Genomic DNA, 23548 nt, shown 5'->3' with positions numbered 1-23548 from the left:
ATACTTATGACAGGCCTTTTATGCAGGTTAAAACGTGAATGAGTCAAATAATTGTGATATTCATAATTAAAATGAAGCATTGAGGAAACAGGAGCAGGTAAAAGGTTATTAAAATGTGAGAATACAAAACAGGCAGCATAGAATTTATAAATAGAGTAAAGTGAAAGAATATTATGCCTCACTCGCTCCAGGGGGCGGGAAGATGAGAGACCCTGGGAACGAGGTTGAGGGGTTTAGAGGATGTGCGCGGAGGAGAAAAAGTAATTATACAAACGGCTTTCTTTAAAGTACACAAAGGGATTTAAGGTAAGAAGAATAAGTAGATGCCCATATTAAACTGCCATAATTTATGTAAGGTAAGAAAAGAGAATCATATAAGGTTTTCAAAGTATTCAAAGGTAAGTATCGCCTTGATTTGCACAAGACTCCTATTACTTTAAAGACTTTATCACAGACAGCAGAGATATGCGGTTCCAAGATAAATTTTCATGAATGGTAATCCTGAGAAATTTGTCTTCTCGTACATGCATGATGAGAGAATTATTTATATAACTATGTTTATATCTGAGGAGTTAATTTGTTTACGTCGAGGGTGAAAAATGATGAATTTAGACTTGGCACTGAAGATAAACAGTGAGTTTGTTTGAACCAAAAGGAAACACGTGAGAGCTCTACACTGAGAATGGTTGCTAAGGTATCCAGGTCACTATGAAGAAGAAAGATATTTGTCTCATCAGCAAAGAGATTAGGGACCTTAAGAAACCACGACGGCGACGGCAACGAGGACGTGGAAAAACAAGAGATCTAATTGGCAGAACAGAAGCTCAGCACGTGCGTTTTGAAACTTTGTACATTTCTTAGCCGTCCTATGGAAAACAACAACGTAAAATCGCCAAAATTTGCGTCGTATGCGAACTGAAACCGCGACGGCAAATTATTTTAATTTCCATTTGGTACTCAACGGCTACTTTATACGTCATGCTGAAGTTGAGCTGTGGCGCTGTATGAGACAGTAAGCTCCTGCAGCCATTTTTGAAATTCTAACTAAGAGTAGAAATTTATTTTTTAATCGAAGTCTTCCTTGGCGTCGCCATCGTGGTTTTTTAAAGTCCCTAATGATAGACAAGTGGTTGGAGACATGAAAAAGATCATTAATGTATAAAAGAAAAAGTAGAGGTCCAAGAACTGAACCATGGGGAACCCCACAAACGACCGGATTATATGAAGAGGGATGGTCATAGACCACAATGCACTGCTGTCTGTGGGACAAATAGTTAGTCAGCCAGGTCAATGGGATACCTTTAATGCCATAAAAAGTTAGTTTATCCAGAAGTATTTCATGATTGACTGTATCAAATGCTCTCTTAAGATCAATGAAGACTCCAACAGTGTACTGATTGTTTTCAAAACTTTCATAAATATTATTGACAAGTTCTAAGATGGCCATAGCAGTAGAGTGATGTGGTCTGAATCCATGCTGGTGATCATTAAGGATATTAAACTTTGTGAGAAATCCTGAGGTAAAAAAGTTTCTCGAAGACCTTAGAAAGACAGCCGGAGAATAGAAATAGGCCGATAGTTTGAGAACAAAGAAGGGTCATCACTTTTAAAAACTGGGATAATCTTTGCGATTTTGAGTTTATCAGGGCAGACACCATGCTCAAACGATAGATTGCAAATATGAGATAAAGGAGCAGCAAGTAAATCAGTTTCTTTGATGGGAGACATAGAAAGACCATCCACACCCTCACATTTGCTATCTTTTAGACAATAAACAATAGAGGCATTATCAGTTAACGCAAAAAGAGAAAAAAATTTGCGTGTTTGACTAAATATAGCTTCAGTCTATTCTGAAATCACTGCATTTTTTCATTTCAGAGCAAACTAAACAAAAACTGCCACGCAACGCACAAATTATGGCCGACATGCGAAATTCATTTTGAACATTGGAATCCAGGTTGTTCCCGATCAAAAGCTGTTATGACAAATCGGCGACAACCAAATCAGAAGCAACGTTAGTCAACTCACCGACACCTTAGGCTTAGTTTCGATGGTCGTCTTCAGTCAACTCGTTCACGGTACCTGGGGTCGACTCGCCAACACTGTTCAAGGTTAACTCAGCGACTCGGGAGATGACATGATTAAATTTCTTAAAAGCCTTTAAAAGCACACACAACCCACAATTCCTCTATTCGCTCCGACGAAGGGCTAACGCTCGAAACGTCAGCTTTTGTAATCGTTACGGTGACCAATTTACCATTTCAACTTTGTTGATATATCCAAATTATTTCGTTACCCCCACCGACGCAGCCCCAAACAGTTTCTTTAGAAACTATCAGCCTTTCTTAAAAGTATTTTCATAAAGTTTCGTGATTGAAAGGAATTTCGACATATATAGAAAGAAGAGATTCCAAATAATTTAAAGAAAACGAGTCGTACGCGAAATCATTTAGACTTTATCTTTTGTCCAAAGTAGATAAATCTTTAGTGAGACCCAGAGAATACAGTAGAGAGAATACAAAACAAAGCGACAGACGTATTGTTGGCGAGTTTAACACGTCGCAGAAAAGACAAGAAACCCTCCAATAACTCTGGATATCACGTGTTCCTCGACTACTTTACCCCGTATTGTCAAATATAACGATAAACCAATTACCTTCTACTCGAGACAGCGAAGACTCCAAATGTGCAGAAAAGGGGACATAAAACATATTACCACAAGTTTGAGTTTTTGTTCCTTTTATTAACAACATGAAACCATAATACTGTTTTACCTCCAAAGAAACTATCCGAATTCATAAATGGACGAAAAAACAAAAACTAGGATAAAACTGAAGAAATGTCGATTTTAATTAACAGAGAAAACAGCGATCAGTCGTTCCATGTTTTTTTTCTCCAGTGCAAAAAGCGGAAGAAATAAATCGTCCGCTGAAATATCATTCCGTCAATTTGGAGAATGTCACTTTTTGCGCTGGAAAAATAAGGAACATGTGATCGCACATGATCTGAGCATGGAGAAGGATTTTAATGATAGTACGTAACGATTGTTGGATTGCACGCTCTTCGTAGTAGACTCTTGTAAGCCGGAGAAATTTTCATCTGTGATTTTTTATTTTATTTTACGGTGAATGATACTGGCAGAGGCCCCTCAACCCTCTTAAAACTCTCAGATGTGATTAACAAGTAAGTTCTCCCCATTATATCAATACATTATCCAGTAAACAGGCGATAAGAAAACCCAAACTGATCAGGTAAAAGTTGTCTTGATCCACCTGTAGAATTTAGCATTCTCTGCATTTTATTTCAGTTCATTAGCGTTCCTTCGGGAATACGTTTTGTTTTTCTTTCCCGTGTTCGGTGTAATTTACATGTTGTTAATATTCTAGCTTTTTAGTTTCATCGTTGATTTCATCGAGAGAACATCTTGTCTTAGAGAATATCTTGTCTTAGAGAACATCTTGTCTTAGAGAACATCTGGTTTAGAGTTGCCTTTTCGCGGCCTACAGCGCCGATACAATGTAAGTTCCTAGTTATTATGTTCATCGCGTTCGCTTTAGCCGCCTTTCAGTTTTATATGTCTGCATTTTGTAAGCTTGTATTTTTTGTTGGTTCTTCATTAGTTCAAACCTCTCCCTCCGATCGAGCGTTTGTAATCACTGCTGTAAGCGGCCACGAAAAGATTCGCCTTTTGGCAGTAACATCACAACCAAATTCTCGTTAGTAATTAACAAGGAGATGTATAGCAGCTAGAGGGGAGAATTAAGAATCAGATCAAATAAATCAAACACCAAAAACATTTTAAATCTCTAAAATAAAAATATTTGGTGAGGTGTTATCTCCATTTGCTGTGCAGGAGCTGTGTCTCCTCCTTGAGCTCCTTAAACCGCTCTTGTATCTTATCAGTGATGTGTTTTCTTGCCTCCATCTGAATTAAATACAATGTTGTCAACAATGAGCTTTCCAAACTTGTAAGAAAAAGAGAAGTTCACGAACACGCCCAAGAAAACTCGCTCACGCCCTTGGTCAACCCACCTTAGCCATATCCCGTGTCATCGTGAATTAGCCGAGTTGATCAAATACGTCGGCGAGTTCATCAAAGATGACGGCGAGTTAACGCATACGCAATGTGACCGTAACATAGAAAAACCAGAAGCATGTCTTAATTTTCCCCCAGATCAACACCAGAGGGTAAAAAGGAAACGACCGCATCCTAACTCTCCTAGAGGAGGAATGCCAAAGCAGGGCTCCAGACTCTATGAAACCTTAACCCCTAAACTCCCAGAAGTGATTGACATGTAACTTCTCCCTATAATATCCATGCTTTGTCCTGCAAACAGGTAATGAGAATACTCAGACTTATCATGCCGAAGTTGTTTTCTTGATCTAACACCAAATTCTTATAACTAGTTTACAAGGAAATGTGTAGCAACTTGAGGGGAGAATTAACCATCAGATGTTGGGTTAACTAGGATGAAAAAACTTCTTCACACTTCTTCCCATTTATCCCTCTACCCCTTGTAAATGTCGTGACGAGGACCGCATGAAAGTCATTTGAGCACCGAGAGGCTTGAGGCTAGCGAAGTGTTTCCACAAACTGAACAGGGGGTTTAGAATTCGCTGATTCCCAAGGACCATCAGAATTGCGTACAGCTTGTTGGTCACTTGGCGCCTAATTAACTGATAAGTATACTAGTCTTATTGAATAACTTACAGCAGTTTTCTTGGCATTTCGATATTCTTCTACAGTCTCCGTGAACTCCATTGGCTCTCCTATAAGCACGGTGACTCTCTGTTGTGAAAAGTAAAACATGGAAGGCTTAGCTACAATGTAACTCGATAATAAAAGACTACCGAAGGACCAGAAATAAGGGCGTATCCTGGCTTTTTTAGCAAGGAGGATCAAGTTGCTACTCTGTTTAGATAAGGTGATATTCCATTGCAGGTAGCCACCATGCAAACAAGTTTCCCTGACAGTTTTCCACAATCCATTTATTATAATTATTCTTGTAAGGAGGGTGGATGCGTAAGGTTAATGAGTCTAGCCCAAAAAACGCCAGATAATGACCCTGAGGACTTAAACCTAAACCTCTTAAACACAAACTTTTCTTTCAGGAGTGCTAATACACAGATTTGTTGGTCTACCCCGAGAAAACATCCCTTGCTTCTTTATAGCCAGTCGGCCCAGTCAATTAACTCATTAATTATTAACTCAATCCTCACTCACTCTGTCAGTCAATAAGTTGATTAATAAGTAAGTCTCAAAATGTGTCTGTCAGCCAATGAGTCAGTCCCCCACTTTGTCCTTCCTTGCCTCAGCAAGTCAACCGCTCAGTCTGTCAGGCAGTCACTCAGTCAAGCCATTAGTTAATCAATCAGTCAATCAATCAGTTGATCAATCAACAATCAATTAATCAGTCAATCAATCAGTTGATCAATCAACAATCAATTAATCAGTCAATCAATCAGTTGATCAATCAACAATCAATTAATCAGTCAATCAATCAATCAACAATCAATTAATCAGTCAATCAATCAGTTGATCAATCAACAATCAATTAATCAGTCAATCAATCAGTTGATCAATCAACAATCAATCAACCAGTCAAGCTGTCTGTCAGCCAGTCTACACCAAAACAGAAACTAACCTTCATTATTCTTGGAATATAGGGGCTACGGTTAGGTAAAACATCATCCATTCCTACAAAAAGACAAGGTGCACTGCTTGCTGAAGGGTTCTTTGAAAATCAAAGTAAAGTTATACTGTACAAGAGGTTCATATTCTACACATTGCTATTTGTCTTGAATAAAAAAAACAAAACAAAACAAAACAATCAAGCAATTTTCTAAACATAAGTTTTTTAAAAAATTACTAGTTATCCAGAGAGGTGCAGCATTCTAGATTCCATGTTTCTAAATTCTCAACTGACCCAAGTGAAAGGGTGAAAAATATAGAGCTTCTGCTTGTGAATATTTTCATGACATTGGAAAGTTAAGAAAAAAATTGTGAATCTATAACTGTTTTCTGAGGAATCACCTTAAGTTCCAAAGTTATAAACAGTTTATTAGGTACTTTACCTTCATGCCAAAATGGGACAACGATTGGTGTTACTTGTGCCTCTGCAATAAGCCGCCCAACACCTGACACCATAAACTCACATTAGTGGAGTAAAAAGAATTGGAAAAGAATGCAGACATAAAATGGGCAAAATACTCTTCCTTGGTGATCTTAAAAGGAGGATGAATATTACCCCTGTAACTAAAACTATTTGCAGACAATTCAACCCCAACTCAATTCTAATATTTTACATATACATGACTGTACTTACCCCACTTGAGTCTCTTGATAGAATCATTTATATTAACAGCACCTAAAGAGAATGAAGGCAGTAAGATGTTCACACTTTGACTCCCAAGATCTGATTATTAATTCTCCCCTAAACTTGTCACTCATTTCCTTACATACATTAGTCATTTAACAATTAGTTCATGCGTCAGCGTGCATCATCGAGATATGAAGCACGCGGGAAGTTTGGAGAGCACAAAAGTTGCTCGAGGCATAGCCGAGAGCAACTCTAGCTTCTTGAGTGCTCTCCAAACGTCCCAAGTGCTTTATATCTCGATGAACACACAGCTGACGTATGAACCAATTGTTTTATAACATTTTCAATACTGTAGTTTATGTATAAAGGGCAGAAATTCCCTCTCCTACGCTTCAATGCATTGTTTATTTTGTTTCGGAAAAGTATTTTGCCATGCTTCAATGACCTTATCTCAGATTGGTCAAAAACTGACAGGTGAATTCATGCATGGAAATGAAGTTAGAGTTCCGAAACGAGATGAAACCGTTGATTGTTTTGTTTTCCCTTTCTCTGGGTTCTTTCTTGGGAGTTAAAAAATCCATTCCCAAAGAAAAAGTAGGCAGATCTTCATTGGCTTGTTTGCTTGTTGCCATGTCTAGTTAAACTTTTTTGCCAAAGTTTTTCCCATTTTTTAATGAAAAATGCTGAAGTCACTCGTGAGAAAAAAATTTTTTGTGAGGCATTTGTTTGCTGACGTCACCAACGTGCACAATGGAAAATTGAAGCACACTCACACTATTGAATTTGATTGCACGAATTTACAAGCTATGTTATAAAAGAATTTGGTGTTAGATCAAGATAATAACTTCTACCTAATGAGTTTAAGTATTCTCATTACCTGTTTGCTGGATAATATATGGATAATATTGAGAAAAGTTACATTAATCACTTCTGGGAGTTTGAGGATTAAATGCCATTCTGCATGCTCAAAACATTGAGCCCTTTGAGGTTTGTATATCACTTTGAAACAGCTGTCACTAAAGGTCAACAACCTCCACAAAACAGTTTGAAAAGAAATTACTTTTATCAAAATTTCTGATTGATTCTTGTTGACAAATCAGACTTGCAATTTTGAATGAAAGAAATAACAAGATTGGATAATAAATGCTGTGACAAATGGTGACCCTCCCCTTTAGCGATAATTACATCGATCAAAATTGTTCTCCACGCTATGTTCCAAACCCCTACTACTAGACTAAGTATAGCTGCCAATGATAATTTGTTCAAAGAGCTAACCCTCTCTTCCATCAGCAATTCAACTTACTTCAGGGGTTTCATTAACTTTTTCCATAAGAAGCTGCTGATGACATTAAAGGAGCTGTGCCACATGGCAAAACCCAAACACAAGAGGCTGTTCAAAGGCTAAACAGAGGGCAATGAATAGTCTTACAAGTGCCTGAAAACCATTGGTAACTGGCTTTCATTGAAACCCCTGCTTGCATGCATACCAACTATTGTAGCTCAATTAATACTCTTTCAATCAAGCCTTGATAATACAAGAAAAATTGATTGTCTGATAACAGTAAACTCAACTTAGATTTCTAAATTAATCAAAAGCTCTTCAGCATTGGTTACCTTCAGGAAAAACATGAATCCATTCTCCTTTATTCAACCGTTCAATAGCAACATCCACTCCTTTCTGAAAAATACCATCACCTGATGGATAACAGCACTGTAAGTTAGATCTCCACACCCTATCAGTATGCATATTCTCCATACCATTCTCTATACATTTCCTACGGTGCTAAACATAGAGAATTTGTTTAACAGTCAAGAGCTCCTTTAGTTGGTGATCGTTTTGTCAATTCTCATGACTTTCATGTTTGATTCAAGGGTGATATTGTAAGGAGAATATTATTAGAAGCTAGTCACTGTGACGGACTTAAGGGTTGAGGGCTCGACACGAACTTTTCAACTTACTAGCCAAGTGGCTTGTGACAACTTAGATGTTACAACAATTTCAGTTTGTTTATTAGCCAAACTGGCTGGTGGAAATAGAAAACCACTAGCCAAAATTGAATTTCTACCAGTCTGTGGGTAGTTGGCTACCGTTAGTGTTGAGCCTGGGTTAAAACAGAGCTCAAAACATTATGATGTTCATCAGAGCAATAAAGCCTGCACAAAATTAAAATACTACACTTAGTTTTACAGTGGAATGAAAACAACCCTTTTAATACTCCTGAATCATGAGGAAGATGGCCACAATGAAATCTTCTATCTAATGCAGCATTTTCTTACTTTAATTTATTTTTTTTAAAATTAATAATCTTTAGTTCTAGTGGCCATACATGAATCATTCTTTTTAACCAAGTTAAATGACAGGACTTTCTTGAATTTTGTAACTCTACTCTAAAAACTCGTCAGAACCATCAATCACTATCCCAGGTGGCCTTTGGACAGTCACATGTCTTGTCTAATTAATACATCTTTATATTCTAACCACTTATCAAACTTGGAAAGTTTGATCTAAAGTGCAAAGTATTTATTAGATGGAACTACATGCTCACACAAAGGAAAGCAAAACTATCAAGTGAAATTTTAAACAAGGATCAAAGTGAAGGAATGGCTTACCTCTGATAACAGGAATTGCCTATAAAAATAAGTACAAATAGATAAATAACAAATAGAAAGATTGATAGATAGATAGATAAAAGAAAAAAAATTATCAAGATCAAATATTGACAACCCAACTAATAAGATGAAGTGATAGAGCACTGGATTATTGTTTGCAGGTACAAGCCTCTGACTGGACCAACACTTAAAGTTTAAACAAAAAAAAATGAGATTTTTCACCCTTCTCCTTGGTTTAAACACTATTTATAGTCTTATTAAAAAAAGAACAATAAAAAATTATCTTTAGGCTCTTTTCCTTTACCTACAATGTCATGAGGTTTACAAAGGCCATATAAGTTAACCCAAGGGAGCACAGCAGAATTTATTTTGAGTCCCGCAGCGGCGAGAGTATTGGTCTTTTACAATACTCTCGCCCCTTCGGGGCTCATTAGTACTAACCTTGGAAAGTCGCCGCTTCGTGGCTCAAAATAAATTCTGCTGTGCTCCCTTGGTTAACCCACACACTAGTCACCAAGAGTAGCCGAGAGCTTTGAGTTCTTGAATTGTGACCTGGTCTTAGTCTGTCAAACTGTTGGGCTTGGAGTGGAGGACATTTGATGAAACTAGCAGATAAAGCTACTTTACAAATCCAAGTTAGAGTACATGAAGAATATTTCACTTTACACATGCTATCTCTTATACACGTAGATGCCTTCTTTTTATCCAAAGCATAACATATCTGACCTGATACTATGAGATTGTGAAAATGATAATTAAAAATGATAAACTACTTGTCTGAGCTATTCATTTTCATCATCTTACCTTAGCTCTGCTAAATAAGAAGGTACGGAAAGGAGTTGAAAATAGAAGTTCTTGGGCACCAAGAGTCCTGAGGAGCACAAGGTGCTTCTGTCAGTAAACTATGCCTTAATACTGTATATTACTAATAAGATTGTATGGAAAAAAGCAAAGTCATAACCAGTCCTGTTGCATTTACTGACAAGGAGTATGTCTACTCTTCCTTAACACATCACACTTATCCCTCACCACCTATCACAGTACCCCCACCCCCCTATGACAGTACCCCCACCCCCTACCACAGTACCTCCCCATCCCCTATCACAGTACCCCCACCCCCTATCACAGTACCCCCACCCCCTACCACAGTACCCCCACCCCCTATCACAGTACCCCCCACCCCCTACCACAGTACCTCCCCTCCCCCTACCACAGTACCCCCACCCCTATCACTGTACCCCCACCCCCTATCACAGTACCCCCACCCCCTACAACAGTGCCCCCACCCCCTACCACAGTACCTCCCCTCCCCCTACCACAGTACCCCACCCCCCTATCACAGTACCCTCACCCCCTACCACAGTACCTCCCCACCCCTACCACAGTACCTCCCTACCCCCTACCACAGTACCCTCCTAACCACAGCTTTTCTTTAGTGTCCCTGCCAGTTTGCCACTTCCCAATAATACTTTTGGTGAGGTGGAGCCAGTGTGAGAACAATGTGTCTCTCCCAAGAACACATCACAATCACCCTGTCAGGACTCACACTTTGACCCTTTATGAGTTCAATGTGCTAACCATTAGGCAACTCTTGTCTCAAGTGTGCCAACCCTGGTAAGAAATTGAGATGTCAATTGTTTAGTACACTCACCATCGAATCTGTTTGCTTGAGTTTAGAACACTTTTCAATTGTACAAGTCCTACAAAAAGAAACATGAAAGGTTAGCTTTAAAACCTGTTAAAAATAGATTGCTCTTCTTACTGTCTTTGGGGGGGATACCATGTACAATGAATGCTCATGTGTATTAGATTTTGGCAATTTGTGGTATGTCTCACTTCTGTGGTAGAATAATTATGACCATGCATATAAAGGTTGATCCGTAATAGCCTTATTAGTAACTTCAAAAAGAAGCTTAAATTGTACTTCTTGAACCTGAATTAAATTTTTAGCTACCAAAATTGAATATCATACTGAACCTCTGATATACCCGGACTATAGTTTACTACTTAGATTAATCTACTGCTGTTTGTAAATTTGTGAACATTATACTGAACTTCTAATATATACCCCGATTATTGTTTATTACCTAGATTTGATTAGATTAGATTAGATTAGAATACCTTAGATTAGTCTATTGTTCTTTGAAAAATCAGTTTTTGTCTCTGACCATAAGCCATTTAAGCCTCTGGCTTTGGCCCATCTTAGGAATTCACTTGTATAACACAAACAATAATAATAAAGATAAAGATAAAGATCAACTATTACATGAAAGTTGTTAGCCGTTTCTGCTTGTTAAAATGTGGTTGTCCATTTAATGTACCGCTCATTTCACATGTTATCAATGATCACCTGGGTCTTATAATTAACATATTTTGGCTTATAAATGATTCAACCATAAGTAAACTCTGAGATGATGTGACTACTTACCCCATAGACATGGATCATCAAGACAAGATGTATGGTTACACACTGTAACTAATGGAACCCCATCTGGTCTGTCTTTAGCACTCCTCTCCAAAATATCAAAATTGTACTTTCTGACTGAGTTAAACCATTCTACAAACAAGCAAAAAAAACTGAGGCTATCAAATTAAAAGTACCGTTATTATTCTACAAAGTTTTAAATACATGTACCTGCATCATGCACATTTTGGAAGACAGCAAAACCAAAAGAACAATTCACTTACTACATGGCTTTACACAAGATAATGAAAAAAAAAAAAAAAAAAAATAGCTGCATATTTATGCAAGACTTTCGACGGCCGAATAATCTACATAAGGGTATACCCAATACTTATTTCAAAGATCAAGCGATACCGTTCTGGCATAAATTCGAGTTTGGATTTCTATAAATCACCCTTGTCAATAAAGATGACTATTTCACATCATAAAGACCTGTTGATCTTGCTCAGATCTTAAAAATCGATGGATAAAATTAGATAATTTTCACACTAACTCAACGCCAAAGTCTTCAAAGGTGAACGGATAACTATGCTAACTCAGGGGACCTACCTAAAAATATTTTACTTGAGAGGCCAATCAAGCCGATAAGGAAGGTGCTCTGTAATCTCCAGGATAGTTTGTCCATTAGCGCCATCTGTAACGGCCATTTCAAAGCCGGTTTCATGGCCACATGAGTATAAAACGCACATGCGATAAACCATGAATTCGTTACTGCCAACGTGCAAATATCGAGAAGACCTAAATAATAATTACTTAACAAACCACTGAAGATACTGCTGCGGGCTCAAGCTGTTCAATAACCGTTCCAAACAACATTTTTGGAGGGAGGGGTAAGTGGGGGAATTCACGGAGACAGTTCACGGTCGTTTATGTTCGACAATTATTTTATCAACAAAAAAATAAAAAGCGTTGCACAATCCATGCAAATGATTAGTTTTCTTTATAAAAAGCAGCTAGTGAATGCCTTACCTATTTTTCCTTTACTGTAAATTATATATCTCAAATTTTGTAAAGTGAACTTGGGGAGGGATTCCCCGGTAGTTTCCACTTAATTCTTGATAGCCTGAGTAGGTACACTGAGTCTAGGCAAGTGTCTAAACCCAATATCAAAGGCTAGTAACTAACACTTGAAAAAAAAAAAGAAGTTGAGACATCTAGCTCGCCAGGACAAGAGAAAACTGTTCACCTTGCAATCTCACATAATATATCCTACCCCAAGCTTACATGAACATTTTTTGAATTGAGGAAGAGGCCATGTTTTTGTTCTTGTTTGGGCACAATTTCCTTTTGGCTATCCTAGGAAGTCAGTAAATGCATTTATTAAACAAAGTGTCTCAACATTCTTGCAATTGGTTGTAGTTACATTCCATTAGGAGGGGAGATTTGCTTTATTTTAGCTGAATAATCCTGCATGGAAATTGGCTGTGTGATAGGGGTTTCCCCGGAGTGTCCCTTTGTCAACTGTCATTTGAGGTTGAAAGACAACACCAACAACAGCAAAGTTTCTTTCATCTCATAGCAGTCAGTTCTTCCAAGGTCAGTGACAAACGAATTAAGCACAGCTAACAGTCAAACTAAGTAACTACCACAAAACGTCATCAAACCAAAGCATGTATCACAATTGATATTTTTAATTCCAGATGAAAATTACAATACAAGTTGATAATAAAATTTAGACCAATTTCAAAATTTAATATGACTGGTCACTTGCCAAATAAATAGCAACGATGCAACTTCACCAAAGAGGAATAACACAAAAATGGTGCAAGAGTGTCAGTTCAGTTCCAAAGCTATGGTTGCATTGTTAGAATTGAGTCCATACTTGGTTTGTGTTCATCAGCATACCTAAGCAAGCCTAAAAACTAACAATAACCTAAATGCAATACAACAAGACTTCAAGTTTGTTGCCTACTAGAAAATACCATTAAAATTCTAGTTGTCAATTTTCAGTTGCATTGGGGACCACCTTGTTACAACTTTTGACCCTGTCACAAACCCCTCCCAGAATTTGCAACCACTTTAAAAAGTTTTCAGGACTTATAACAATTTAAATATTGCTACCCTTTACAAACTCTTATATCTAATATCAGGGCTCCAAGCTCAACTTTTTCTATAAAGCCAACTGACATCCTTACTTACCAAATGGTCTCCAGAAATAGGGTAAAGGTAACGAATCTGATCCAACCGACGCGTCGGCCGACACACTACCGACACACCACCGATGCTGTACAAACAGCCGCTGTCGAACCTGGCTTTTCAAACCTGGTTTTTCGAAGGTTCCAACATCCCGCTGAGTACGTGGCTTCATCTAATGTTCCTGTGGGCTATCAAGGCTTCTGGAAGTAACATCGCCAGACTGACTAGCCTTTCAAAGCCTACAGTGATCAGTGCGCTGAGCGACTTACGAATGGTATGTTCGACGAAAATTATGAACGCTGACATGAAGATCGGAGGTGTAGTAAAAACAGTGGAGATCAACGAGTTGAAGTTTGGAGCCAAGCGAAAGTACCAGCGAGGCAGAGTCTTTCTATAAGGTCCGGCCGACGTGTCGGCCGACGCGTCGGTTGGATCAGATTCGTTACCTTACCCAGAAATAGGAGTTTAGTTGCCAGGGAGGTTAATAAATGACAAAGGAAAATTTGTGAAATATAACATGAACTACTGGTACTATTCCAGTGACTACATTGCTTTTTTTTTTTTTTTTTTTTAAATAAGCAAGACCGCTGGAAATTTGGCAATTAATCTAGGAGGTGCACTCAAATCACTAGTATCAGCTGCAAGATTGACCACTTACACAAAACATTTTAGTATCCAAAATTGTCTTTTCTCACTATGGTCACCAAAACTGTTAATGCTTTGGGTGCTAAATACATTATTATACTAATATTCCTAGCTGAATCAAATCAAGTTTGACAAAGATGTCTCCACTATCACATTCCCCAAACAACATGCTGTGATGTCATAATTCTCCTGATGAGTTATTCCGGAATCCACAAAGGCTCTTTAACCAAGACCAGAGCAATGATAGTCCATTCAGAACTGTTTGTAGGAAGCTAACTTCTTCTCCATGGAAAAGGTTTCCTTCACTGTCCAACACCTCTTCACCCTCAACATTTTCTTTTCTGTGATCACCAAGCTGGTCTTGCATCTTTTCTATGTCCTCTCTGGAGTACATTTCCATGCCTGGCATTCCAGGCATTCCTCTGAGGAAAACAATTTAATTAAACAGTAGAGTTCATGTTTGTAGGCATAAATATGTTTTGGGCCTTATATACTCAGGGTCCTTTTTATCCTGAGCCGCTACGCAAGGGTCTAGATGACTCTGAGAAGAGTCCAAAATCTATTTATGTCCATGAACATAATTTTCATCACTATTATTATCATGTTGGAGGTCACACAAAAAATTAGAACTGGAAAAAGGGAGAAAAAAACAAGTCTGAACAATCAAGCAAGCATGTGAGGGAACTGAAATGCCAAAATCTCTATTTTAGTGTGCAAAATGTACAACAATACCTGAAAAAGTGACACTGATGTCATGTAAATATCTAAACTATCCATTCAATAATTAATTAATGGAATTAGTTGGGGTTAGAAATCTTTTATTTCTTCAGTTTTTTTCTCTATAGTTAACATCTTTCTAAATGGACCAGTGAGTTTTTTTTTTAACTTCCCCGACTGCTGAAGTATCCCTGACTATAATAACATCTTAAAAATAACTTACAATTATTAATAACTCAATACCATGGTATCAAACTCTTAAAAAATCTATACCTCATTTGTTTTAAAACTTCATCTGCTTTCTTTTCATCTTCAGTCATCACATGAAACTCTTCATCAATTTTTCTTTCTCCAGCCTTCAGCTTTAATTTCTTTCCTTTGCATGCACTTGACATGGAATAGCAAACTTCATTGGTCAATTTTGATAAAGTTAATCTGTCTTTCCATAGCAATTCTGCCAGATCTGTGTCTATGTCCCCTATAGACTCCTCGCAAGCCTTTGAAACAGTCTGACATTCTCTTTTGCATTTTCCAACATCAAACTGCTCAGAAAGTCTTAGCTCTCCATTCTTTTCCACAAGGTCTATTTTTGAAATCCAACTTCCTTCCTCTTTCTCTGGATTGCAGGATTTCTCCACAAGGTCGATTACTTTATCTTCTTCAAGCTATCAACCAAAAAAATTAATTTGAAATATAATGAAACCAATATCATGCAGACACCTACAAAAGTTTCTCCTCAAGCCATTAGTTAAATGTGAATCACATATCAGTGTGTATTTTTTAGGGTAATCAGATACCATGACCTGGTGTTATGCTTCATTCATTAATTTAAGAATCAATTTACAGAGGGTATAGAGCACCCTGTTGAATCTATTGGATTTTTTAAAATTTTCTCTTTTGCTTTTCATCCTACCTTATCAGTCTAACAGAAACAGATTTAGAAAACTGACACTGTTTACTGATAAATATTTTATATCTCTAGTCTGAAAATTTCTTCAATAAGAAATTTCCAACTTAAGACATCTGCCAAAAAAAATAGTAAATAGATACATTTTGGAATGTACTCCAGAGAAAAATTACATGCAAAAGATCCATTATTTTAAGGTTGAACTTTTTTTGGGAATTCTACAATATAAAAAAATTGTAAGCTGAACTCATAAAATACAGTGGATCCAATTGGCTGAATCTCTATCAGGTGTAGATATCATCAACAAGATAAGACAAAATAATAAAAATTAATTGTGACTTGCAGCAAACCAGACATTTCTAAAATAATTTCCAATGAACCCTTCTATCTGATAAAAAAGTCAGATGCAACTAAAATATTTTTTTTCCACAATACTATCTTTATAGACATAATATAATTTAAATCACTTTTCGACAAAAAAAGAGAGAAATAATTTATTTTAAAGATCCAATTCCTTAAAAAGAAAAAAGCAAAAATAACAAGCCCCAAGGATTAATTTGGTTCATAAATAAATTTATCATTTCTTCATATAACTGGGCCACTTCTTAATAAACTTCAAACCTATCAATAAAATACACCTGGATATGTTAAATCATTCATAAAAACATGATTTGAACCAAAACAGAAATACTAAAAAAACAGAAATGATTGTATTATTAACGGACTCAGTGACTCCCTGCTGTACTCAATGACAACAAAGTTATTTTTCATTATGTCTGTTAAAAGCAGTCTCAACTTAGAAACAAAACAAAAAACAATTTGAAATATGTTACAGTTTATGAATATTTTTTCTCAAAATTCAAGAAGAGATTTCTTAAAGTTGTGAGTAACCAAAAATAATATTTGGAAAAAATATTTAACATACATGCCTGCTTTGGAAAGAGATAGTTTAGTTCTTCAAATGAATCTCACGTTATCCGTTGTGTTATTGTATCTAACTTTGACACCTGTACTGTATCACAATTCAATCAGGGTGTTTAAATTTTTACCCAAAAATATTATCTGATAAAAAAAAATAAAAAAATAATGAGAGTTGTTTCTGCCGACTAAAAGTATAGAAAAAACATTAACTTTGAGCTGGGTATGGAGCAATTAACAATTTGCAACATTTACTTGAATAAAAAATGCATATGAGTATCTGTCCTGTTGTAAATGAACTAGTGATGAGTTAAGGTTTAAATGTACAACGTTAACATCTGTCTACATGGTACTCATTAGCGGACAAGCAACGATTCCATGGCTGACGATTCCTCGACCTGCGAATTTTGATCATCATTTTCTTTTTCAAAAGTGCGCCGGCAATTATTAAGACAAAAAAAATCCGCGCAAATGTTAGACACTGTACCTTTCTCGATTTCGATGTTCCACCCTCAGCTGTCCGCATATCATGGGTTTTGCCATATAAATACTTAACCGCCTTTTGACATGTTTCGCATTTGATGCGAGGAATATCCTCCTTAATAGCGTAGTATTTTTCTTTCTTTGGCAACTGACTGTAAAGCGTAGAAATACATAACGATAATGTAAGAAAAATTAGGCGCCAATTTTGCGCCATCATCAACAAGTCTTTCACCGTGATAAAAGGTGAAAGTTTCTAAAGACCGTGACCGTGACTGACTGGCATAGGACTGGGACAGAAGGTTCACGTGTCAAGGATAAGCCAATCAGGATGACCAAGAGAAACGTACCCACAACGTTCTTACTATCCAAGAAGGAATTTTGTTGTTCACGGAGTTTCCATAGGGGAAGTAAAGGTTATCTCGCTTCACTCGAACGCATAACTCAAACGTAAGTTACTCAGTGATATTATAAACTTATTGATCACTAAGAAAAATTTCGAGAATGTCTAATTCGCCTCTACGAAATGCAGGATTCGAGACATTACCAAGCTTCGCAGCGTTTGATGATCCTGACTTTGAAGACGACCTTTTTGGCGGAATTCCGAGTTTCACTCAAGATATTTGGACCAACTCAAAGTACAAAGAGATGGACGACGATGACGACCTTCCCCTTACGAAGTACCTTTTGCAGTTTAATGATGACGAGCGATGGAGTTCAGAGGAAGAACTAAGTATAGAAGAAGATAGTTTTGAATACGAAAGTGGAGGCTTCGGGTGGGATATTCATCCAATTGTTTTTGCTGATGGTGATGATTCAGGGCTAACTCAGGATACACCCGATAAACCTAAGCAGGAAAAAGAAGAAGTGGTGATGAAGAAAAGGAACTCTGTCGAGAAGTCAACCAAGGTGAAAAAATCTGATCATGAAGAAAGAATTAAATGTGGCTATGACCTCGACGAGAAAGAGGGATTAAAGAAAAATAACTCCGGTAAAAACAATGCAAAGTTTCATTCTGTTCAGAGCAGCGAAAAATCGATCAAGTCTGTGGCACAATGTAAAGAAGTTGTCAAGAAAAGCGCCAATTCGACAGCCCAGCAACAGAAATCCTTGACCACTTCTAAAACTCAGGCTGAGAAGGCAAAACAACAGCGTGAAAGGAAAAAAAAGTATGTTCAGGAACTTGAGGATACCATAGAAACTCTAAAAAGAGACAAGGCAAAGTTAAAGCAGGCCAACACCCAGCTAAATGATAGAATTGAGGGTCTTCATGATGAAATTCGTTACTTAAAAGGTGTCATACAAAATCAAAGTGAATTGGCAAGAATTTTGAAGAGTGTCTCAAACACTCCTGGTATTTCGATCAGCTGTAGTGTCTTGCAGGACAGTGATGTTAGTAATGGTAAGGCAAACAAAAGAAAAGTTAATGATCATGCTGAAGATTCTAGTGAGAAAGTTTGTAATATGCAAAACAAAAGGAATAAGAAGAGAAAAATGGAAGAGAGCTCTGGTGACAAAGTCAGTTCATTTGACGTAGGGGTTTGTGTGCATGTCCAAAGTGGTAAAGTATCGCTTGAGTTCTGTGCAGAATGCAGCAAGAAGGCCAATGGTGTGATAAATTGAGGTGAAACAATTCAAGGGAATTCAATGCATATAGCGTACACGAAGTTATAAACGCTGACACAGTTTTAACCAGAAAATCATTAGAAGTACCTTTACGATTGCTGCTGAGTCATTCAAAGAGGGCTGTTTCCACTATAATTTTAACCCATTCGCTAATATGAGATAATTTGTAAGAGCATGGTAAGGTATCAGTGGTACTATCAAAGGGTCTTATATGTAGATTCTAAATCAAAGAAAACTTGCGTCAGGTAAAATCTTCTGCTCATAATAATACAACATCTTTGTGTGAAGTATAAGATGCCTTTGCTTTGATTCTGTCAGATATGAGCACTAACAAGAAGAGAAATCTCCTTCAGTTCTATTTCCTTACAGGTTTCAACAATCTCTTCAGGACTTTGATGTTGATAATAATGGGTTAGTATTTTGTTGCTGATGTTTGAAATGAAAAGCTTAGAGAATCCTTACATAGTAAAGTTTCAATTTGTTCCAACAACTTTGTGTGAATTAGTGAAAACAAAGGAGGATTATAACAATAATTTTCATAAGGGAAATGAATAGATTTTTTATGTTTAACTTTTCAGAATAAGAAATTATTTTTTCTTAGTTATTCAAGACTGCTAAATTTTTTAAAATTAATGTGTAAGTTTTGACTGTTTTACAAACTGTCATATCATACTTTCTCCTGTTTTAAAAACACAACATCTTCACTTGGTCTGGTCATCATACCATTTATATCTTCATATGACAATATAACAATTTCTTGATGTTAACTGCCTGTATCGCAATAGCAGCTACGTTTTTCTCAAAGGGATTTTTTTTAATCAACATTGCTATGGGTTGAAATCAATGTTATATTTGGCTAGAAATAAAGTTAGCTTTTTGTTGGTTATTTTTGGTTGGATTGCCGTGAGTTAAATATCTGTCTACATGATTTATATCAGTGTAATGATAAACAAAACATTACATTTCTGCTTGTGGATACAAATTTATCCACTGGTGTGGCTGATATGGCCCACTATCAATACTTGATAGGAAACTTTACTGCTACAGGCAGTCATGTAATGTTTTATACATCTTAAATCTAACTTTTTTTTAAACTTTTTTGAATAGTGCTGGATGAATGCACTGTAGTGGATACTTGCCACTCCTTGCACCCACTGGAGTCAAGTGTCTTTCTTTGGGGGTGTGAGTTTAGTGTAAGTAACGTCCCCTCAAGGTGTTGTAAGTATTTTTGTTTGAGGGACACAGGTAAAAGTTGTTTTACTCTAAAAAATAACTGCATTTATTGCTTCTTGTTGTATTTGTGCACATAGTTTTCTTTATATACTGATTTGGTATTTGTGTGGGAATGTAGACAGTTTTAAGACAACTTTTTTAGGTTCTCTGCATTGTCTTCTCAACCAGTTGTTCACTCTAGTTGATTGCAGACAGCAAAACCCTGCACAAAAGGTGGCTCTTACTAAATTTGTGTATTGTAATGAATTTTGTTATTATATTATTGCTACGGAAGTTTTGAAAAAGGAAGAAATAACAAAGGGTAGGGTTTTAAACGGTTTGGTTTGGCCATAAAATTTTGAAAAAAGTTCAACCTACACCCGTTCAAAAAAAAAAAAAAAAAAAATGGTGATACTAACTTAGTAGTATTGTTTTTTTCATTCAGCCAGAGTTACTGTTTTAGTTTTGCTCGGAAAAGTGACTGTCATGTTATACTGCATTTTTTTTTGCCCAAATAAAGGACGGAAATATATAAACTGAGGAAAATCCTAATTGAAAGAGAGAAAATGGGACTCTTAAGGTGACCTTTTGTATACATTTAATGTATTACATATGTATTGCATGATATGGTATATGTATTTGTGCTGGTCAGCCACTTTTTAAGCTGCATGAGAACAGAAATGATACTACACAGGATCAGCTATGGGCTGTTAAATTAGTGATAGTCAGAAATAAAAATTACTGGCAAGAGACTTGTTGTGGCTGGTTTTTTTTCCCATTTTGTATCTTTTTTCCTTGTACAACTTGATGGAACAACATATCAGTAGTAAGCAACAAACAGTGATAGTAAAATTCTGATAATGATAATGATCTTTGGTCTGGGTTGTTTGCATTCTTATCATGAGTGAAAAAAGACCTTGATTTCAAAGGATGCTTAAGTTATCTTGTTAGCTGAGAAGGCTCTTGCTTTTTGTTGCATTTTTTAAAGGTTTATTAAAAGAGAAGAAAGTTTTTCATGGGGAATAACCATATCTTTTAGAGTTTCAGTTTTAGGTGAGAAACAAGCTTCTTCAATTTCACTTGCATTTTAATGGCATAATTATCATCAAATATCCCCATTCTACAAATCGTTTACTTAAAACTGTTCCCAAAAACTCAGTGGTGCAATTTTAGTGGGTGTTGCTACAAATACCAGGTGCTTTGTGAACCAAAGTTTAAGTCCAAGGCTAATTTAATTTGCAATATTTTATTGAATTTTTGTGAGAAAAGATACACCTGTTACAAACAACAGTATGAAAAATATCTAATAAAAATTTCTTATTATAAGTTAGTTGTTTAAAAATTCTTCCAGTCACTCCACAATTTGGCATTCTCTTCTTTACTTGAGAGTACAGCAAGTCACCAAGATATTTAGTGTTTTCAAGTACAGGTTAATCAGTTTATGCCTCAGTGCAGTTTGAAGAGCCTGTTTGTGAGATGCATGTCATCCACATATCTGAAAGAGGAATAACAATGTTACTTCATCTAAACTGTGAGCCATTTTTCCCCTCTAATCTACCAAGGACTGTGGGGTTAGAGAGATAGCTTGGATAAAACCCCAGTTCAAATTCCAGATTGTTCATGAGCTGAATGAATTACTTTGAAGAAGTGTTCAGAGAAAGTAACATTTTGGAGTGGCTGAGCTTTTCTTTCTGCTTGGATTGGCTGGTATCCACAATATCACGTGCCAAACAGAGTGCATGAGTTGTATCATTTTGAGGCTATGTTCTGTGGAATGGCACGCTTTATTGTTTTGTTTGTTTTTTTTTTTTGTTTTTTTAATTTGAGACAGTCCAGATTCAAATAGGCCATTTTACAAATATGTACTTTGTTACCAAGCCTTTGAGTTGGAGTGAGGCTGAAGGGGATTTTGTTGTTTAATTTTGCAACCAAGCATACCTGTAAAATGGACTACAATACAATCAAGTGCAGCTTAAGAAAATTGTGAAGCTTGGACCATGCCTAAGGATTGCTGGCTCAACTGACTAACTTTGATTAGCTTCTATTAATTAGCAGCCAATAAGTTATGAACCACTAGAGCTCAGAAATTATAACCACATACACACATAGGTTAATTGACCACTCCCCATAGGGGTTTTTCAGGGCCAACACCCATCCAGGGGGGGGATATCCACCACACAGTAATCTCATGCGTGGGAAATTAACGTCTCCAACCCCTAACCCTGCAGGAGACGGGGGCCTACGGTTTATTCGTCCTTATCCGAGAAGACTAGAATATCTATCCATTTCTTGATTATAAAAAGGTAGCAAATTCTTCTCACTTATTTTAAGACCATGAGTATTGGTCCGGCTGGGGCTCGAACCCTCGAACACATGTAATTGGCCTCCACTACCTGTCCAAACGAAAGGCTATTAACAGTAAACTTAATTCGTCTGAACTTAGGACCCCCCTCCAACCTACTGAAGGGTTATAGTTCCGATCGCTCCGTCCCTGGTTGTATGCCAAAGCGATAAAATTGATCCTCTGCTCCATACGTTTAGAATGGTATATTTCGGAAAAAGAGAGAGATTGAAACAGGGCAATATGAACTAAGAGGCTTTTCAAATAGAATCTAGGCGTTTAATGGAAATCTTATGCTTGGAAGCACACCACAGCCGTTTCCGTATGTAACAGCTGTTTCGTTGAGTAGCTGCAGCTTTTGATAAAATTGGGAGTATCTTAAAAACTCAAATGCTTTTTGTGCCCAACTAATGTATTTTAAAACCTGTCCCAGCAAATTTATGGGGTAGTTTCATTCGCTATCGCAGTATCCTTGTCCTGTACGTAGCGTTAACAATGACCACCAGAGTTTTAATAGCTCAAGAACTTGACAAACACTAGAGGTAAACAAAGCCTCGTTCATTTCGTTTACTTTTACAATCAGCTAGTACTTTCTTGACTCTTGCAAACAGTACGCGATAACAATGTGCCAGATATCACCAAAAAAAGTTAAAAATTAATATTTTAGAGTAAAGTGGATGCAGTACCTACCGTGTCATAGGGCTGTTTATATGTGGAAATCGCTTTTGAATTTTTGGATGAAACCTCGGCGCAAGAGGTAAACCAGTTCCCCATCTTGGACAAAGAACTCGATCTGGGACGCCTTTAGATGGAAACATTTGTCTCAGTGTAGACCACTCTTCACACCTTGTTGCTTGAGTGGAAGGATACCATTTTTCCTCTTCAAGATGCCGTGAAAAAGTCTTCAACGAAGGATGTGTTTCGCGTTTCCAATGGTTATCGACAGCCATGTCTGGAGGTCCGCAGATGAATTTTGAGCGCTGAACAGGTGCGTTGCTTCTTAGGTCCAAAGGATCGTGTCTTTTGTTTACCCACACAACATCGTTTCTGTCTGGCTGTATTGTAATGGCATTTTTGTACCCATAAAGCAATCCACCAATTGATTCTGCGGCCATTTTTGCAATTCCTTCGTCCTGTCGGATACAAGACTTTCCTGTTACTAGGGTAACGCT

At 37.0% G+C, this 23548-nt stretch overlaps 4 protein-coding genes across 5 annotated transcripts; 1 reads left to right on the top strand and 3 right to left on the bottom strand.

The window, feature by feature from the left end:
* Positions 1-2722: 2722 nt before the first annotated feature.
* Positions 2723-12148, bottom strand: LOC111329094 (tafazzin). The gene is made up of 11 exons (XM_088762561.1): positions 11944-12148; positions 11359-11487; positions 10582-10630; positions 9735-9801; positions 8931-8949; positions 7935-8015; positions 6327-6368; positions 6076-6138; positions 5646-5698; positions 4712-4789; positions 2723-3925 (listed from the first exon to the last, which is right to left on the bottom strand). Exons 1-11 carry the CDS (start codon positions 12056-12058, stop codon positions 3833-3835), a joined length of 789 nt encoding a protein of 262 aa, XP_088618687.1. The 5' UTR covers positions 12059-12148; the 3' UTR covers positions 2723-3832.
* An 859-nt stretch (positions 12149-13007) lies between these two features.
* Positions 13008-17465, bottom strand: LOC148729259 (uncharacterized). Its single transcript, XM_088762560.1, has 3 exons — positions 17205-17465; positions 15166-15557; positions 13008-14597 (listed from the first exon to the last, which is right to left on the bottom strand). The coding sequence occupies exons 1-3, from the start codon at positions 17415-17417 to the stop codon at positions 14354-14356; spliced, it is 849 nt and encodes a 282-aa protein (XP_088618686.1). The 5' UTR covers positions 17418-17465; the 3' UTR covers positions 13008-14353.
* Positions 17466-17525: 60 nt separating this feature from the next.
* Positions 17526-20787, top strand: LOC111329082 (uncharacterized). 2 transcript variants are annotated; one of them, XM_088762558.1, is made up of 3 exons: positions 17526-17647; positions 17730-19234; positions 19931-20787. In XM_088762558.1, the coding sequence occupies exon 2, from the start codon at positions 17846-17848 to the stop codon at positions 18818-18820; it is 975 nt and encodes a 324-aa protein (XP_088618684.1). In that variant the 5' UTR covers positions 17526-17647; positions 17730-17845; the 3' UTR covers positions 18821-19234; positions 19931-20787. The 2 variants fall into 2 exon arrangements, with proteins under 2 accessions (XP_088618684.1, XP_088618683.1); XM_088762557.1 differs by lacking the exon at positions 17526-17647 and having other exon boundaries at positions 17687-19234.
* Positions 20788-21262: 475 nt separating this feature from the next.
* LOC111329084 (uncharacterized) lies at positions 21263-23544 on the bottom strand. The gene is made up of 2 exons (XM_022933685.2): positions 23067-23544; positions 21263-21530 (listed from the first exon to the last, which is right to left on the bottom strand). Exons 1-2 carry the CDS (start codon positions 23489-23491, stop codon positions 21482-21484), a joined length of 474 nt encoding a protein of 157 aa, XP_022789420.1. The 5' UTR covers positions 23492-23544; the 3' UTR covers positions 21263-21481.
* Positions 23545-23548: the final 4 nt, after the last annotated feature.

This window comes from Stylophora pistillata, chromosome 6 (assembly GCF_964205215.1).
Source record: "Stylophora pistillata chromosome 6, jaStyPist1.2, whole genome shotgun sequence".
Taxonomy (NCBI): domain Eukaryota; kingdom Metazoa; phylum Cnidaria; class Anthozoa; order Scleractinia; family Pocilloporidae; genus Stylophora; species Stylophora pistillata.
This window is presented reverse-complemented; position numbering and strand designations above follow the sequence as displayed.